The sequence below is a fragment of the Erpetoichthys calabaricus genome, chromosome 18, assembly GCF_900747795.2.
Source record: "Erpetoichthys calabaricus chromosome 18, fErpCal1.3, whole genome shotgun sequence".
NCBI classification, from domain to species: domain Eukaryota; kingdom Metazoa; phylum Chordata; class Cladistia; order Polypteriformes; family Polypteridae; genus Erpetoichthys; species Erpetoichthys calabaricus.
Window position 1 is genome coordinate 18,284,762 of NC_041411.2, and position 19,675 is coordinate 18,304,436.

At 34.4% G+C, this 19,675-nt stretch overlaps 1 protein-coding gene across 8 annotated transcripts in view; it reads right to left on the reverse strand.

Moving 5' to 3' along the window:
* The window catches only part of cita (citron rho-interacting serine/threonine kinase a), a 60,863-nt gene that overhangs the window by 8,828 nt on the left and 32,360 nt on the right, over positions 1-19,675 (reverse strand). For 6 of the 8 annotated variants that reach the window (XM_051921590.1, XM_051921588.1, XM_051921591.1 and 3 more), the window contains 20 exons: positions 18,373-18,513; positions 17,627-17,752; positions 16,855-16,950; positions 14,649-14,765; positions 14,332-14,441; positions 13,882-14,056; positions 13,501-13,698; positions 12,841-12,894; positions 12,400-12,597; positions 9,398-9,591; positions 9,151-9,286; positions 8,095-8,199; positions 7,866-8,006; positions 7,413-7,520; positions 6,181-6,343; positions 4,929-5,093; positions 4,644-4,667; positions 4,206-4,343; positions 286-466; positions 35-126 (listed from right to left, as the gene is read on the reverse strand). In XM_051921590.1, coding sequence (XP_051777550.1) covers positions 35-126; positions 286-466; positions 4,206-4,343; positions 4,644-4,667; positions 4,929-5,093; positions 6,181-6,343; positions 7,413-7,520; positions 7,866-8,006; positions 8,095-8,199; positions 9,151-9,286; positions 9,398-9,591; positions 12,400-12,597; positions 12,841-12,894; positions 13,501-13,698; positions 13,882-14,056; positions 14,332-14,441; positions 14,649-14,765; positions 16,855-16,950; positions 17,627-17,752; positions 18,373-18,513 — 2,662 coding nt within the window. The remainder of the gene's footprint in view (positions 1-34; positions 127-285; positions 467-4,205; positions 4,344-4,643; positions 4,668-4,928; positions 5,094-6,180; positions 6,344-7,412; positions 7,521-7,865; positions 8,007-8,094; positions 8,200-9,150; positions 9,287-9,397; positions 9,592-12,399; positions 12,598-12,840; positions 12,895-13,500; positions 13,699-13,881; positions 14,057-14,331; positions 14,442-14,648; positions 14,766-16,854; positions 16,951-17,626; positions 17,753-18,372; positions 18,514-19,675) is intronic. The other 2 variants (XM_051921589.1, XM_028824076.2) reach the window with 1 other exon arrangement.

Sequence of the window (19,675 nt, forward strand, 5' to 3'; positions counted from 1 at the left end):
CATTGAAAGTGTTGCATTGTAGAAACACACTCACCTTCTCTTGGCTCATTGTCATAGATCATCACCTTCGATCCTTCCAGCACAATGTATTTTCTCTCCCATCCCTGCTGGCCACGTTTACCATTCCTGACATAACACAGATGAGTGTTTTTACTTTTATTCTTTACAAGCTTACTTTCTATACAAATACAAACATGAATTGAATTGATATCATGGCAAAAAAACTCAAGACAAGAGGTCATCTTGAATCACATATACCAACAGCGCAATGGTAAAGTGGGCTACCGTGGGAGCTTCATCCAGCCTTCCAAGCGAACTTGGTTTGAGGGATCTTTCATTTGCATCGCAGGAGAACTCATTTTGTCTCGACAGAAAGCTTCAGTGAAGTGTGTTGCATATTCAGCAGGCAGGCCACAAGTAGCAGGCAGACAGGGGGAGCACTTTGGATGGCACATTGCATGGCACTCTGAACAGCAAAAAGCAAATCATTTTGTTTCAGGTTCAAAAATGATCACAGTAGCAACAAAATTGATTGATGTATGAATTCAAAATGACCACTTCTGTGGTCTACTTATGACAGCTAGACTAAAACTCGGGGTTACCCAATCTCTTTTGAACCTAGGCTGATTCCTAGCCTTAAAATAAAAAAAAAACAACACCTGATGTGGCCAGCAAAGTTACAATATGAGTACAGTAGATATCGTGATAATTTACCAAACTAAATGCTAGATACAACTTCACATATTTTTCATATTTTAATCATTTTAAAGACAACTCTCAAATTGTTGTATACCAAAAATATGAAATATTTGGATTTAAATATTCAGATTTAGGCTAAAAAGTTTAATTAATGAACCAATTTTTCTGTAACTATGTAAATTTTGTATTAATCCCTTTACACATAGTCTGTTCATTTAAATGTTTGTTCTGTCACACAGATAGGAGGGCAGTTTTGAGGCTAGCACCCCCAAATCATAAACTGACATTGCCAAGTTTAAAACTTAAAGTAGTAAAACTTTTTTTAAAACCAAAATAACAAAGTACCTAACACAAACACACACCCTGGTAATTTAACAAAAACATTACATGTAGTCAGTGTTTCTTTGTATTTGGAGTTTAGCTGCTGTGACTACTGCTTTAACATTTTTGAACTTTAAAAAGCTCACAGCTTGAGGTTTGGATTGAACTCAAAAGTTTTAAAGTTACATCTTGCCTGAAGAAGGGGCCTGAGTTGCCTCGAAAGCTTGCATATTGGAATCTTTTTAGTTAGCCAATAAAAGGTGTCATTTTGCTTGGCTTTTCTCTAAAGTTATATTCAAAAAATCGGTCAACCTTTGGTCGGTGGTTTAGCTTATTTGGTTTTATCTTTAAAAAAAAATCTGAATTAAAACTCATCTAAAACCTAATGAGCTCTAAAAACTAATGAAAATTTCATGAAAACTTGGCCCATTAATTCACAAGTTACAGTGACCACAATTTTTTTTCCCTACAGACACATGAACACACATCTTTCCAAAAATGCTCAAAACATGTTGTTGGTATTAAAAAAAAAAAAAAAAAAATTTACATTGAAAACGAAGTTAAATTTTCATGAAAACACACCTTCCATATATGGAATATGGAGGAAGCGAAAAGAAGAAAAAAAAGGAAGCATAACTTTAGTACTATTTTGACTCCTAGAATTTAGCCACTCAAGAAAATCTAAGTGAATTATTATTACAGCAATAAATCACCAACATAAGGATACACTTATCTTTGTAACAGACTTTTAAAAATATCTCCTGACTCCTGTGTCTCACTTTTGCAAATAGCAATATAATGTTAAACACAGAGAACAACGCTATCTCTAGGTGCCCAACGACCTCTGAAATTGTGAACTTACATGAACAGTCCCATACATAATCATGATCATACTTTTGGCCTTGGAGTAAGTAGTGATACTTTTGTTGCAAATAATCAAGTGATAACATCAGTTTCTCCAACCACACTGTAGAGTTTCTAGATACCTCCATCCACTTCTACTCTGTTACACTCTAACATTAATAATAAATAATAATAACTCTTTACATTCTGCAATAATAAAGTGGTGTAAGCTTTTCTCTTCTCTCATAACTGCACTGAATGTCCTCTGTGACACACTATCAATGGTAGAGTCTGTATATATTTTTAACTTTCTAACCATATTTTATTAGAAAACTTTGTCACGTTTGCTCCTTGAAGGTCACATGGTGCATCTTCCAATCATCATTCTTCATATTTCGTGAACAACTAAAAACCCTGAAAATCCTGGGCTGCAGGCTAGAGCACGGGTGGAGAAAGACAAATTAAACTGTTCAATAGGATGCACAAGCAAACCTACCTACTCTGCTGCAATTAGGGGAACTAATCAATCAACATTGTTTTCTTCAACATTTTCAGATAATAAATTAGAAACACTGAAGGCAAGTAAAGCCTGTAGGTACTACTCAGTCCCATTTTTTCCTGTTCAGTTTACAATTAATGTGCCATTTCTCAACTCTTTTCCAAGTTGTTTTGCCAATGTGACAATAATGATGTTGTAAATCCTTAATGATAAGCTTTTTGAAAATGAACTTTTACAGGTTGAGCATCCCTAATCCAAAATCTGAAATTAAAACCACTTTTGTTCAGTTATGATGATAGTGTAGGAGTCGTTGCAAGGCTGAAAGAATTGGGAGCTATGTTCATGGAAATATTAATTGTAAACTATGTGTCACACCCTGTCGAAAGGAGGAGAAAGAGACACATGAGATGCAGATTTTGGTGCTCAAAACACCCAAATCAGTAAATGTACCTAGCAACACGAGCATAGCATTCACCTTTTATGGGAAAGTCTAAACAAATAACTAAAGGAAGTTAACATTACGGTCTAATTGGAGATACAAACAAGCCTTGCCAGAACATAGCTGCAGCATTTTAATATGTAGTATATACACAGATAACAATGCAAATCTAATCTCTATTGTTGTTATGACATATAGCGAAGCAATTGTCAAAATGACAAAAAGATAAGCAGATAGAAGCACTGCTCAAACATGTGGAGCCAAGTTGCTGCGTGGGTGTCTGTCTGTCTCTTCTGTCGCCATACTCTTCACAATATACAAATTAATCAATTAGCTTCAGTTACCTTGTTGTACTGAGATCCTGAATAGATAACAGCTATTTTTCAGCTTTTTATTTTCTCTAAGCATCAAGTCTTTTGCACTTTCCCTGAAACCCAGGTGGTTTAAAGTGCATGGACAGGACGAATGGGGAAAGGTGTTTTAGAAAGATGCAAATATGCAAAACCTCCAAAATCTGAAAAGATTCTTATCCCAGGCATTTAAGATTAGGGATGCTCAATCTCGACTAGTGATACTAGTTGTTTTGCAGTAGACTGTCCAATACTGATTCACGGCATTTCTTCCATGTCTAAGGTGCTTGAGAAGATAGTTGCCCTGTTATATCAAGACAAACAGTCCAATTCCTAACCATTCTGGAACTGCACTGGAAACGCATTACTTTGAGTTGTCAGTGACTGTCTTAAGCGTTTTCATTTTGCCTGATCTGAATGCTGCATATGGTAATTGTCAATCATGGGATTTTACTTCAATTCCTGAAATCTTGGAATCAGTTTAATCTCTGCTAATGCTTTAAAGTGGTATTACTGTTTTCTCCCTGGACAAAAAGAATGATACTCTAGGGAAATCAAACCAAACCTCAGCTGTCCTTTTTCTAGAGTTCAAAAATAAGACTGACCTGAGTATTGACCCCTACTGATCTATTTGCTACCCATCGACAGAACTTATTATCAGTATAAAATGCACTTTCACTAATGACCTATAGATTTATACAGATTTATTTAACTCCTCCCATTATTCACCTTGCACAAACATTTCTATCCTAGGATGGCATTCAGAGGTGAATAAGTGCCAGTTTCGCATAGATAACAGTAAATGTAAAGTAGTTCTTCTGGATGTACTTCTTTGTTTAAATCGCTGACATATTTTACTCATGCTGCTATTATTATTCTGTTTCTTTGTCCTCTCAAGTTACAAACCCAGCGCTTTCATTTAAAAACCACAAAGTTCTCAAGTCACCATATATTGACTAGAAGAGATGAAAGACCATTGGTAATTTCCTAAAAACCTATTTTTATTTTATTTTTTTAAGTAGCTGCAGTTTTGCAAACTCTGTCACAAACTCACCAACACAGGTAGCAGCCTGTCGCCCAAAATGTACTGTATCCAGGCAAACTGCACATTTAGTCGCCCGCATGTTCAGACCAACATTGAAGCGATGAGGGATGTTATGATGCATTCTTTCCTTTAGCCTCCGTCCCACCTCTATACCAAGCCAATAGGGAGAATAATAACAAAGTCATCAAACATGGTTTTGGTAATACATGTTCAAATTGTTTATCAACCATTCATTCTTCACACATGGGAGAACTTAAAGACAGACAGAACTAACAATAATGACACAGTGAAAGTTCATGTATAGAGTTAATTAATATAAAAGCAAATGTATGGCAACAAATTATGTAATGAAACATAAAACACAATATTTTTGTATGTCCATCCCTAAATATTAAAGTGTCAGGAAATGGAAGAGTTCTTGTTTGCAGGGGCGGTCTATAGACTTACTTTCAAACGTGACTCTCCGCCTCTCTGTAGGGTTTGAAAGAAAGAAGACAAAAAATGCTGAGCCACATTGCTCACAGTAAGGACGACTCCTCTGGCTACTATGAGGAGTTTATCTTTTGGCTATGCAGAGTGTAGATAACATTTCTCAGTACTAAACTGAGTTTGTAAAACTACCCAAATTGAGATGTGATTGGCATGCAGAGACAAGACAGACTTCTGCGAAGAGGCCTGAGTGTGACATTGGGGACAGGTTAATAAAAATAGGAGTTGTAGGGTGCTACTCACCCTCAGGTGTTGAGGATTCCTTTCTTCTGCTTGAAGGTGGGGCTAATAGGCTAATTGGATTGGGCTGGTGCTCTGGTGACTTTACAATAGCAGACATGATGATTTGCTGTCTGGCCGTAGCAGGTGTTGATGGAGCTGGGTGGTCTCCTGCTTTGAAATGGGTTGCTCAAAGGAAGTAAGAATAAAGATGAATATTACAAAGTGTGACATATTTGAAAATAGTACTTTTGAACATGGACATGAGTCATCAGCAAAATAACAAATAAATAAAGAAAGATACATCATGTATAACACTTTGTATATACACTATTCCAACATTGTCTCAATTGAAAACAGCAGTCATACTAGGGAATTAAAATTTTGGAAAAATACTGAGACAATTAATTTAATTTTAGTTAATTAAACAAAGATCAGTACTTATTTTTACAGTGGGAATTTCAGAATGTCCATAGGAAAGCAGCACCATTACAAAAAAAAACAAAAAACGACCGAGTTTAGAGACAATAAGGCAGAATCTCACTAAAGACAACCAATGACTCATCCCTCAGAAGTCTTGCCAATCTAATGAGCAAACTGTGAACTATGTTGTGTCCTAAAAGCCAAGTGATATTGTTTTAGTTACCCAATCGCCAAAAGAATTTCACATGCAATGCAATTAAAAAGAGTGATTGGTGGAATATACAGTGTCAACTTTAGTAATGTTACACTAATCATCAAGGATAACTAAACACATTTCCATCTAAACACATAATTAGTTAAAGCGCCTAAAATGATCTAATTTTTGTTTGTTTCTAAGGATGAATCTTGACATTCTTACACTGTAAAGGAGTAGAATTATTTTATCTTGCTCTTTATTTTGGTATAGTTTGCTTGTAAAAGATCACTTATTAATAATAATAATATTCTTTACATTTATATAGCGCTTTTCTCACTACTCACAGGGGAAAGAAACCCACTCTGCTGTATGGTGAAAGCAAACAAAAGTTTAAATGTAATTTCACTTGTATGTTCTGCAGTATTTATCATACGTCTTTCCTAGTAATATTTAAAAACAACTTTGAGACAGCCCTAGGCTTTTTAAAAATATGCTCTCTCTCTTTGTTTTTAAGATTGAAATAAAAACCAAAGTAAAAAACAGTATTAGAAACACAATTCATAATCTGTCTGTATGTTTACTTCCAAGATCAATGAAGATGCAAAAGGAGAATAGTACATTAAATAAACTGCCCATCATTTTGACTAGGCTCATTACCTTCCTCCCTCACAGAGCGCAACTCAATTCTTGTCTTCTGCAGTGCCTCCTCCAGCTCTGAGCATCGTGCACGCTCCTTCTCTAAAGCCAGCTTCAATTCATTATACTGGAGTGGGATCTGTGAGGGTAACCCTAGGTCCTCTCGTCGTCGACTAAAAATGCCCTGGAGAAACAGAAAATTAGGAGAGTTAGGGTCTTTAAGAAATTGCATATAAAAATCATCCCTGCACAAAAATTAGTAAATTACTATCCAATGATGCAAATAAAATATTTTACATTAGTCTTCATTTTGGTTTCTGTGTATATTTGTTAGATTATGTTATTAACAGAAGGGTTAAGCTTTGTTAATTTTTGAATTGAACAATTTTTAGAGTCTGAACATACTGTAAAACACAGTTTGAACAAAGATAAATGGTTGCAGCCAAAGGCTTTTCCCATTAATTATTTTTATTGCTTATTGCTAAAGATGGATCCAATTTCAAGTTTTTTGGCATAAGAACACAGTACAATCAAATTCTTATTTGCATGTCTGCTCATCCACAAACATTCTCCCCCACAAAAAAAAAACCAAAAAAAAACACATGGAATGCAACATAATGTACATGCAACTATATACATTTTCTAGTATTTGTGTTTATATATAATTTTAAACACTTATTATGGTATTTGCTATTATAATTGGTAGTTCAGAAACCTTATTGATGATCTGTGAGTAGAAACTGTCCCTGATTCTACTTATGAAAGTGCCAATGGTCATGTATCTTTTGCCAGAAGAAAGAAGTGAAAAGACTAGTGTGGAGAATGGATCAAAAATTGTCAGTTGTATCAAATTTCTCAGTATTGAACAAAGTGATGATCTATGTAATATCAAAAGGCTGAAACAACACTGGAGTAGTACAGAGACCTGAAAAAGTTCTGTAATGCAGAAATAATTGTTCTCATAAACAAGCAATGTAAATTTAGGATTTCAGAATCATAATACAGTAATCCTAGGAGAGTCTAAATTAACCATGATGCATTTAGAATCTTTAAGGACAACAACAGTGTAAATACAATGACATTTTCAGATTGTGCTCAAAGCATCTAAATAAGTCTTACAGTTAGCACCAAGACAAATTGTCTGCTCTCATCCAATTTGTTCTAATGTTCTAAGACAATATTTTAAAATGTTCTTATAGCCGCTCTATAGAAATTGACTGACAGAGGTTAACAATGAACAAATGTTTCTTCACCTTTTTTTTCTTGGATGGTTGGTCCATTTTTGCCTGCAGAAAGTCAATCAGCTTTGTTTGCTGTGATATGGTCCCTTCCATCTTAACTTTTTCATGAGAGTACATTGCCTAGGATGGGCAATAGAAAATACAATCAAATGTAGGCCTACAAGAGAATATTGCCTGACAAGTACAGCTACAGGCCTGTTGTGCAAACTATTTTTATTTTAATGACAGGTGCCACCCATTATTCATTTTGGCAATTTTTACATATTTAGGAATACATTTCAGGATAACAAATATCTCTTCTGAAAGCAAAAACTGTACATTTTGTAAAATATAACCCTTATAACTTTGTTGTAGGACAGATATTTTTCCCCAAACATTATCAAAATATTCCACCTGTATTTTAAATAGTTAATCAGGTCCAAAAGAGTGAAACACATCTGAGCAACTACCATGTTTTATCCTCACCTGAATATTCTCTAGCTGATATTCTAGATCGCTCCGCTCATTCTTAAGGAGGTCAGTTTGATCTAGGGCATCCTGCAGACCTTGTGTCAGTCGGAAAATGTGCGTTTTTTGAACATCTATCTGCTGTTGAAGCTTTGTTTGCTGGATTAAAAACAAAATAAATGCAAATAGGATATGGATGCATTTTCTGGTTGAGTGAGAAAATTTCTGCCTGCATTGGAAAACATACCTCATCCAGCAGCCTTTGCTTCATTTCTCTTTCCGTTTCTAACTTCTGCTGCAGACTTCGAGCATTCATTTCTAGCATAGCATGTTTCTTCTCAAGATCATTCAGCTAGTGAAGGATGTGTAAAGATTATTGGAATGCAATAAACTTTGCATTTTACCCTTACTGTTGATTGGTTTCTAATTTTTTAATTTCTTACTGATTATTACGGTTCAGTAGACCTCCCTGTGCAAGTGGTACAATTATTACTGATGGCTTTATTTTTCTTTTTTTAACTATTAAGAAGCAATTTTTAAATTGAAAAAACAGCAACAATCTGGATGGAAACATTAAATACCTTTAAAATCAAACAGCCACAGAAAGTAATAAAAATAATCAAAATCATTTTTAAATAAACACAAAAAAAATTAGGCAAATGCTGGATATAAGTAAAGTTTTCACTTCATGTTTATTCTTTATAGCATCCTTCAGAATTTTTTTTACTCAGTGCTACAGGTTCTTAAATGTCAAGTAGCTCAGATAACTTAGAAATCAAAGGATACATTATAATTACAAATCTTTGTGACAAATATTTCTTCCAGTGCACAAGCATGTTAAACACTTTATGGTACATTTGCAGACGTGTTTTATTATGAATAATTGTGTGCATCTTTTTGATATCTTTTTAACTACGGCAGATACCATCAGATAAGCTAAACTGACTGAAATGTTTAACCAGTAAATGGGAACAACATGAGATTTTGATTTAGGAAATTATTTTTGACAAGTGACATTTTTCTTAGATATACTGAATTAATGCTTTACAATTGGACATGATATAATTAGTAAATACAATTTGTAGTTTTGCAATAAAACCATAGTGAGATAGCACCTAACAGAAAGTATTTGATAGCAGATTGATGTATATGAACCCCTGTTTATTAAAAAAAAATAATAATAAAATAAAAAATTGGAAATTTGTGCAAAAACAAATTTACTGTAAATTTGCATTCACAGTATTAACAAGTGTGTGTTTTATTTGAGTAGGTTTCTGAAAGTTTTATCCTTAAATTAACATACCGTGTCTGAAAGAGATTCTGCTTTGAGCTTCTGTTCCTTGAGAGCTTGTTGCAGAGCAAGGATCTCAGCTTTGTGCTCTTTGACAGCCAATTCCACAGCCTGACGGGATTCACTGCTACGCTGGTCAGCACGCAGCCTGTACAGGTACAACCAATTTTTTGTAGTTGCCTGAATTCATGTATACTGTACAGTATATAAGCACACTCTCCTGAGGTTCTGAGATTTTACACATTGCCTTCAAATATACCTGTTCTGTTTTTCATTGTCAAGAAGTCTCTGCATCTCCCGTGTTCTCCTTTCTGCTTGGGATTTCTCATCCTCCAGAGCTGATCGCCAGGACTCCCACTGCCGTTCCTTCTCCAAAAGTTCATCATTTAGTGACTCAAGGTCCATCACTTGTTCCTCCAGCATTGTGCAAGTGGTTTTCAAAGTCTCAATATTCTGAAAGAATGTATCAAGATACAAGTACTTTAGTTTTAGGTTCTACAAGTAATTGATAAATACTGACTTAAAAGTGAATTATGGATTCTGTATTAACATGCATTAAGATAGCAGTACAAATGAAAGACAAAAAATGATTCAAATAAAAGTCAAATTAAGGTTACCAAAATGGGGACAGCTTAAAAAGAGACAATCTTGTTTTTGACATACCATATAACAATGAAAACCGAGACATTGTTCAGAGATTAAATATCAAGTGAGTAAAGGAGTCTGTGGTAAAGTGACTAACTGATATAACTATCGAGAAATTATACTTTTTTCAGTGTTTTTTTCTTTAAACCAAATACCATCATTTAGATAAAGGTAAATCACAGCAACATGTGTGGATTGCATAGTGTATGTTGATTTGAAGGTGGCACTTGTTTCAGTAAATATAAAAATGATTACACCTGGGCTTTGACTAAAGCTATCTTCTAGTTCATGCAGTTTCTACCCACATGCTGAAATGTATGCAAGTTGATTGTCAATACACAGGTCACTGTAACCTGTAGTTGTAGTAGACAAGGCTGCAAGTTGCCACCATAATCAATTTGTAGCTCTAATTGACCACTTTCTAAATAAAGAATGCATCTTTGATTTCTTGGGAGAAACTATTGGAGATGAGGTAGTATATCTATGGACTTAAACGTCTCTGATGATGTGACAATTCTGACTCAAGTAATGGAAATCAAATCATGTCAAACAGTTTAGAATGGAGATCCACTGGAACAAGTCCAAAATACAAACAGTCCTTGACTCCACACAGCTAAAAGCAGAACTGACAGTAGCTGATGGTGTGCTTAACTAAGATGATAACTTTGCATACCTCATCATCTTGATGGATAATTTATAATCCAGTGAAGAGAGATAGGACAACATACTAAGATAACAAGATCAAGAATGAGAGCCCTGAAAAAGAACATCAGCTGGTTGGGCATTAGTATTTACACCAAGTTAAAAGGCATGCAGAATATCATTTCTTTTCTTCTATATAGATGTGAAACATGGACATGCACACAGCAGCACAGAAGAGAAAATGTGATAGCTTTACTGTCCTGGGTCTTGCACAATCCATACACAATCCATACTGTATGATACATCACATGATGCAAAGGGCAAGAGTGTTTTTTCCTATTAAACAAACTCTATCCAAGTGTACCTCTTTGGCCACTATGATAGAGCAGAGCCAAGGAGCATACTAGGGCCCTACATGCTACCATCAGTAAACCTCTACTAGAGTGTAAGTATCAATGTGGCAGACTAAGGAACACAAGGACTAGAGCATGTGAAAATGACGTAAAGAAGTTTGGACTGAAAAGGGGTTTGGGAAATTAGTCCAAGAGAGAAGCAGATGGTAGCACACCAGTTTATTAAAAAAAAAAACAAACAACACCCTAAGGAGTACTCCACAAGGGGAATAAAAAGGGTGGAATATATATGACTTTAACTGAAAACCCTTATTTTCATATTCATGATGAAAGATTATTTAGAAATAAGCTTTACAAATTATAATTTTGAAAGTAGTAGTTTTGGTACAAAGTAATATTTACTCATGGCTCCAGGTTAAAGCTACTACAGCTTTTTTGTTCTATATTTATTTATCAGTACTGGTGCCATAAATTGGTTTGGGGAAAAAAAAGTGTATTCAACTAATGCATAAAAAATAAATTAGGGTGGAGGGGAATGGAGATGGAGGGTTGGAGGAATCCTAGTATCAGGAATAGCAAAACATGGCAGCAGGATTCCATCAACATTATATGTAATGCATTATATTTTTTTTCCTCTATTTTTGCAATTAGCTTTTCCACTTATTAAATCTTGCTTAGTACCTAAATGGTAAATAAGGCTATTAAACCAAGTCCACTGACTGAAGGCAAGAAAAAAAAAGTTTGTAAGAGGTCAGCCAGTTACTATGGCAACCTGTTCTGAGAACAAAGCCAGATTCCTTTTCCAATGAAACATACTGTAGTTCCATTTTCCAAAAAAAAAAAAATGTTCAGAGCTGCAGAAAGAAAGAATGCCTTTTATCTTTCATATAAAATGCATACGCTGCACCAGGATTCTTCATATCATTCTTTAAAATATAACATTTAGTTTATTTTTGTACATAATATGTGTTTTGTTAAATAATAAATAAAATAATCTGCCACTGCTAATACCAGAACAATGCAGGGAGAAAAGGGCTGGAAAAAAAAAAGCATGTCCAAGTCTCGCCCAATAGGCTGAACTATTCATCATTTAATGACATCCTATTAAGCCCTGCTTCTTTAAGGAACATTATTTTTATTTCCTTATTATCCATAATTCTGTAGTCAATGAACAACAATTAAGTCTGATTTCTGAATTATGCACTGCCACATCATTTTGATAACATTTCCATGGCGCCAGTTAATAATGTGCATAAATTAAAGCCAAGAAAAGCTGATATTGTAATTGTGTCTGATTTGCAACATAGCACAGATGAAAAACTAGATTTGGCAATAATGTGGGTTGTTACAGGGTCAGTTCAAAATCTGAACTCTAAACAGGGCAGATTATAGCTTGTATGTGTCTTTTTTTTTTTGTTTAATTTGGTAGCAATTCTGTCAGGCAAAGAAGAAATCAGAAAAAAAATGAGAGTTGGGGTGGAGGAGGAGGAGGAGGAAGTATTTTTAGAATACTCTTTCAGCTTTTTCTGTATCTGGTTTTATTTGCTTTAAATGCAGTAATTGACACCCATGCTGTGGTAGTCTATATTTAAAAAGCACAAAATTAGCTTTTTCCTCCAACCTGTTTTTGATTGTTGAGGTGCATTTCCCTATCTGCAACCTCTCTGCGGAGGCGGTCCACATCATGACTGAGCTGGAGCCGGTCTTCGCTGTCATTAGTGGCCTCATCAAGTTGTTTCGACAAGTAGAAATTCTGTCGGTTTAACTCTGCATTTTCCTGGCTCAGTGCCGTTAACTGCTCCTCCAAATCAGTAATTACCTTAGAAAGAAAGACAAAAAAGTGTCTTGAAAAAATCAACAAAGAACAGAAAATCAAGACCTTATATGTGCTATAAGGTCAAGAAACGTTAAGGAAAACAAAAGCCACATTTTTTCATAAAGCATTAATGTAAAAGGAGTAAAGAACCTTTACCATTCTTTCTTATCCACAAAGAATTATTTTTATACCAATATGGTGAAAGTAATGGTTAAGTTTAGTACTATTTTTTCACCAAATACATACTGAACAACTTTCTCGAAGAGCATCAAACTTGCGTTGGATTTCATCCCTGTGTGCCTGCAAGGAATGGAAGGGAAAAAATAGTTACAAACCCTATTAATCGTCAAATGTCTACAGCATCCTAAACAGTACTGTTTAATCAACATAATTTATGATATGTACCTACTTCTAAAAAAATGCTTTACTACCAGTCTAATGTACATTCATAAAAATAAGAATAATATCAACTTTCAATGTATAGAATTCAACTAGTTGATGAAACTGATCACTAATAGGAATTACAATCCTGGCAAAATGTGCATCTTCACCATGTTAGCTAACATCTAATCTAGTCTTATTTTACGGAACTATCGACATGAAGTTCATGAAAAGAACCACAATTATTTGAAATATAGGACTCTACATTACAGCAAACAAAACAATTCTTCACATTTAGTCACATGAATTTTTATCTAGGGTCATTATCAGTGTACTGAAAAACACTGAAAACTTTGAAATACTATGTATAACAGAGTACATGCAGGATTCATCTTTGGACAGGTCACTATACAGTTCTAATACTTTACTGGTCATTTAAGTAAAAAATGTTTAAATATTATTAATAAAATAGCTAATTTGTTTTCCAGTGTGGTTTTATTAGACTTCAGAATTGTGGATACTAACTCTGAGTGCAGTAATCTCCTCCTCAGCCTCGGCAGTGGTCTCCTCGAGTTCTGTTTTGGCCTGCTGTAGCTGGCTTTCCAAAGCACTGCGAGCAGCTTGCAAGCTGCTGATTTGAGCCTCCCGCTCTTGCAAAGACAACTGCAGTTCTGTAACTTGACGTTTAAGCTCTAGCTTTTGCTCTTCGTGTTCCAAACCAATCTAAAACAGATGGTAATTTCAGATATTTAGAAGGTCTGGGAGAGGAATTTATTAAACCCTATTAACATGAACCACACCATAAAAGAATCCCCATTACTCCACAAATGTTTCTCTTCTATTAACTAAATTTCCTAAGGCCAAGCCTTCCAGCCCCAGCCTCAATTCTTTGCTTCCAGACTTTACCTCCCTGAGCCGTGTCTCTAGTTCCAGCAGTCGGGTTTTGTTCACTTGTTCTTGCTGACTCATTTTCTCTAGGTGCTCCTCTAACTTGCAGTTGTGTGCTTCCAGCTTGCCAGCTTGGGATTCTAAGTAAAACTTTTGCTGTCTTAGTTCTGATATCATTTCTTCTTGAGCTTTCCTAAAAGAAAAAAGATTGTTTATATAAACATTTCAGAATAAAGTAAATACACTTTTTTCACTTTTAGTAAAATTCTTCAAATATTGCAAAAATATACAGATGATCTCTGGAAGAATGTTGTGAACAATAGCAGTTGCAAGATGCACAGATCCATGTAAACAGGAATGTAGTATCCAAGAACCATAATAATAAAAAGGGGGGGGGAAACAAAAAAGTAGGATTAGTTCATATCTAATGTAAATCATTTGATTCAGCTTTATGCATACTGTACTTACATATTTTTCTGTGTATAAATACTACTATTGGCTGCTAATTTATTTGCTTCTGATAGCTCTGCAATTCTCTGTTCCAGTGACTTGATCTTGGAGTCCATTGCATTTATTGTCTAAACAGAAAAGAAAGGAAAAGTATATATCTGTTCTTAAACTGGCCCACATAATAAAGAAAAATAAATTCATTCATTTGCCTGATCCAGCAGTTAAAATAGGAATTTGAGTATTAGGTTATTTTTTAAGTAAAATTAAGCACTTCAATGAATATATCTAGAGGAATGGATCTCCCTTTGCTGAAATGTGAGAGTAGGATTCCATACCGCCTTTTGCTCGCTAATTAGCCTGCAATTTTCTCTAGCCTCTTTTTCATGTTGGGAGCGCTTATTTTCTAAGGATTCTTTATCAGCAAGATCTGCCTTCATCTGTGCCTCCAAAACCTGCAATCAGAAAACAATGTCTACAATTAGTAAGCTGTGAAAATTCTATTTGTATAAAATGTATTATGGCATAATTTTATATTCTACAAAAATAATAGATTAAATTACATATTAAAAAAGTAAACCTTGCTTACTCATTTCCTGATACAATTAAAGATGCAAATACCACAAAAAGTAACATTCATTTTAAAAACATTTAGGATGCCTTTAGTGCCTCCTTAAAATAGGTACAAGTGGCAGTTGACACAGTGACATTAGTAATTGGCAGTTGTTAATTGAAGTGTAATTTCCTTATTACTATATAATAAAAAAATGAAAGCTACATTCAAATCAAACTTAAAATGTCTTAATTAACAATAAATGAAGCACAAAAAAATAAATATCACAATCTTCCAGATTTGGTTTAGACCACTTTCATGAGTGGTGTCAAACATGATACAGACTTATGATGAACTACAGCTAAATGCTTGCATCAGACGAGTAGGGTATGATTATATGATACTGAATAAAATAAAATACTACTCAAATGTACTTGTCAGGAATGGTAGTCAATGTAACACTTTAGAAAAACACAGAATGCCACACCTTCCAAAGACTGGCACAGTGGCTGGAATACATTTGACATCAATAGAATCTGTGGAAATCCTCAGTGTTTTCTAAGGGGTTTTAAGGCATCTACAAAGTTAAATCCCCAAACAAACTGGAAAGTCTAATGTACTAACAATTTTTTGCTGCCAGAGGTGTTAAAAGGTTAGCAAAATGTGATTGACATTCTATTCTTTTTTCCTGCCTTCAAAGACAGTTATGGTAAAAATGTGTAGGGCAACAACTGGAAAATATAGTAATATAACAAGTAACACAGTAAGATGAGGTGGCAGATTTTGATCCCACTCATATTTGCCTATTATATTTTTCTACCTGGTTTCAGAAATCAAATACTTTATTTTATATTAGTATGAATGAACCATTACATAAATTTAGATTTAAGGTTTTTAGAGATGGAAAATTTTAGTAATGCACAATGTGTTATCTTAAACTTCAAGAGTTAAAGCACAACTATAAGGCTGAACCAGATTAAAAAATGCTACAAATATTTTAAAAATAGGGAAAACCTCAAAACTATAGCTTGTGCTTGGAATATAATTTAGCAAATTAGAAAATTAGTATGAAATACACACGATACACTGTGTAATTTAATCAAGTTCCATGATAGAAAATGCTGTTAAAAGAAAAGAAAATAAGATGTGGATAAACACGCCCTACTCTCCAGTCAGAAAATGAGGAATGTGTGGAAAATGGAAGTGCAAAGTTATTTCATGAGCACAAAAATGTGACAGGGCACTACCATTATAAATGGCACAAGGCATGGCACAGTAAGTAGGCAGTCAAACATACTGCCAATCAAAAAGAGAACAGACATCTGTCCCCCAGAGGGGACTGGGCGGTCTCGTGGCCTGGAACCCCTGCAGATTTAATTTTTTTCTCCAGCCGTCTGGAGTTTTTTTTTTTTGCCCCCCCTGGCCATCAGACCTTACTCTTTTTCTATGTTAACTAATGTTGTCTTATTTTAATTTCTTATTTTGTCTTTTATTTTTCTTATATTCATTATGTAAAGCACTTTGAGCTACTTTTTGTATGAAAATGTGCTATATAAATAAATGTTGTTGTTGTTGATGCATCTGTTTTAATTAATACTGAGCATTTGGACCTCAGGACAGATGTCAGATCAAGAAACCATATAGGTACCAAAATGCTGACCAAAAATCCCAGTTATGTCATTCCAAAGTACTCTTCTCCCACTATAAATAATACCAATAGTATAGTTTACTTTATAAACAAGATTACTAACTCAAATTTCATTTTGTATTAGCAAAATTATGGAATATTTCCATTTCTTAATGGTGACAGCTTCTGATAATGCAATTAAATATTTTCTTGAATATGTTGCGTTTTAGTCAGCATCAGAAGTTATTGACGGAGTCTAACAAAGGCTCCTCGGTAAGATGGCCAAAATAATAACATAGTATTTATTCACTTCATTAGCACTTCAATTATATAATGTGCTAATTTGTGATTGGATTGAACCCACTTTAATTTTGTCTTCATACAGCTTCTCTTTTTGGACTAGGTGGGTTTCCACTCGTTGTGCTGTGGCCTGTGCATCTCGAAGACTGTCCTCCAGTTCCTTTTAAAGAATTAGAAAAAAACATTTTAGTCAAATAGACAAAGACCATAATATTACAATCTTAAATTACTTTAGTTTTATTATATATCCTCTGCCTTTAAAATATAACAATATTCATAATACTGTTAAACCTGCTCAGGCTCATTCATAGTCATTGTGAAGGGGCCATAGGCTTTCCCAATTGCACTTGGTATAATACAGGAACCAATCCTGCTTAAGGAATCAGTCCACTGCATAACCCACTCTGGACAAGTTTGGAAATGCCTACTAACCTTTGGGTAATAGGGACAAAACATTCCCCACAGACACAGAGAAAAAAATCAAACCCTATACAGATAACCACTAATATTAGAAAGGAAACCTAGGAAGCTAAATTTGTGGAGCCACAGCATTAACTACTCTGCCATCCTGCTGCCCTGAAAATAAAAATATGCTATACACCTCTGAAAAAAATGATTAAGTATGCACACACATTACTTACTTACTTAATCTTATAATAGTGGAAAAGGTTAAAGATAGTTTCAATGGCAGAAAACAAAGAAACATGTTTTAGCCAAAATGTCATGTCACTTAACTTATTACCCTTCAAGTGTATATATGAGAGAAAGACACACACACAGACAGATACTGTAGATGTGCCTAGTGTGCAGTGTCATCATGGAGAAGAATCTCTTACCAGAATTTTATCTGCCATCTGCTGTATCTGCTGAGATTTAGTCTGGATATCCTCTTTCAGTTTATTTTCACGCCGCTCCACCATCTCTAGTCTCTTTACTTGATTTTCCAAAGATCTTCTCCCATCCTGAAATTTTAGGAAAGTTATAACATAAAATTAATAAGTACAATAAAAGCAGTAAAACTGCAGATATTAAAATTTTAGTATAAGCAACTTTCAATGGAAGTTACAAATACAAAAAACAAATATCTCTCAGTACAACAAAAGGATCACAATAAGCTCAACCAGTTAACATTATTTTCAGCTATCGACAACCAAGTGCAGCTGTTAATACAGTCTTTCATTAGGACAGCATGAAGCTACAATTCAAGAAGAAGTTAAGACCAGCAGAGGTTGAGCCAACAAACATACTTGCAGTGAAAAGCAACTTTTAGGAGGTAAAAATGAACTAAATGCCATAAATGACTAGATGGTTTGTTTATTGTTTCATATTTATTTAAGGAAAATACCCAAATTGTACAAATAAGCAAGTCAATTTTAACAATGTACTGTATAGTACATTATTTTACCATACACTAACAATATGACTTCAGTAAGAGACTTTAGAATGCAAATCATGTTTAGTTATACATTACACATTTCTTCAGGCACCACAACAGTCATTTGGTTCTTATTTCAAGAATGAGTGTTTTCAGTCTTTTTAAGAATTCCATCATTTTGTTGTTCTATATTGATCCTGTGATTACCTCGGCTTCACGCAATTTTTTCTTTAAACTGTCACTGGAATCTTCACGGTTTTGCAGCCTCTCCAACTCACGCTCCACGCGTTCTTTTGCCTGTCTGATGTTCTGAAGGAGCTCTGTTGCCTCTGAACTCGCTTTCACTGCCTTGAGGTTAAAGAGACAGAAAACTGAATATATGCAGGACCAAGACCACCAACAATTTTTGTTTCTTCCCTGAAAAAATGACCTATTTCTTAATATCCTTTCACTTTAGTTGAACCTATATATCACTTGAACTTACACTAAAACTCCAAGAGATTAGCCATATAAGACTGAAATCAAAACATATTAAAAATGCGCTAATACTGCTAGATGAACTATTGCTAAAATGCATACCCTTACCTTATAATTTAATTGATTTATATTGCTGAACATTACCAGCTCATTACAGATTGCTTGTAAAATGCCTGCCATTTACACGGTTATTGGATTACCAAAAACCAGTTTTTATATCTATAAACATATTGTGTGTAATGGCTGCCAAAGTCCCTGAAAGGGCCTAAGAATGGTTAATAGGAGCAAATATAATGTACTAACAGATTACATACATATACATGCTCATATACTAACAGGTCAAATGTTAATATCATATCACGAATTAGAACACTTGTAGCGTGAGATTAAGAGGGTCTTTTGGCACTAATGCAGCCAGAAGGGCACATATGCAAATCTTATAGATTAATTTCTGATTTTCTGGAAAAGAAAAATGAAAGATAATACATTTTAAAAAACAACAGGAAGTGTTTCAGTTTACGAAGATATTTGATTACCTAATAAGTTATTTTCCCAATTTCTCATAAAGATATATTTAAAAAAAAGACAACATTTTCATGGGTGTGTAGTTTTGGCCATGACCTTTGTGTGAAAGCAAACTTACTGGCTTCAATCTTGAATGCCCTATTCATTTATTTTTATCAGTGTGCTCCAGTATGTTATTCCTTATTTAACGGAGACAAGTCTGCTGGACATGCTTTGGAATTTTGAAGATCAAGATTATGTTCCCACATAGCCTTTTCTGCTCAGGGCTTTAGACAATTAATTCAACTCTTATGTACTGAAATTATATGGTTAAATCAGACATTGTTGCACTGTACATCTTATTTTAAACAGCATATAATGTACATTGTATATATGTCAAACCTTATAATAATAAATACAAATAATATACAGTATGTTCCAGTTTGGTCTTTGGCATGTATGTGCCAAGCTAGTATTCTTTTTGTGCTTTGAATATAAGATGAACATACAAAAACACACATTATTTTTG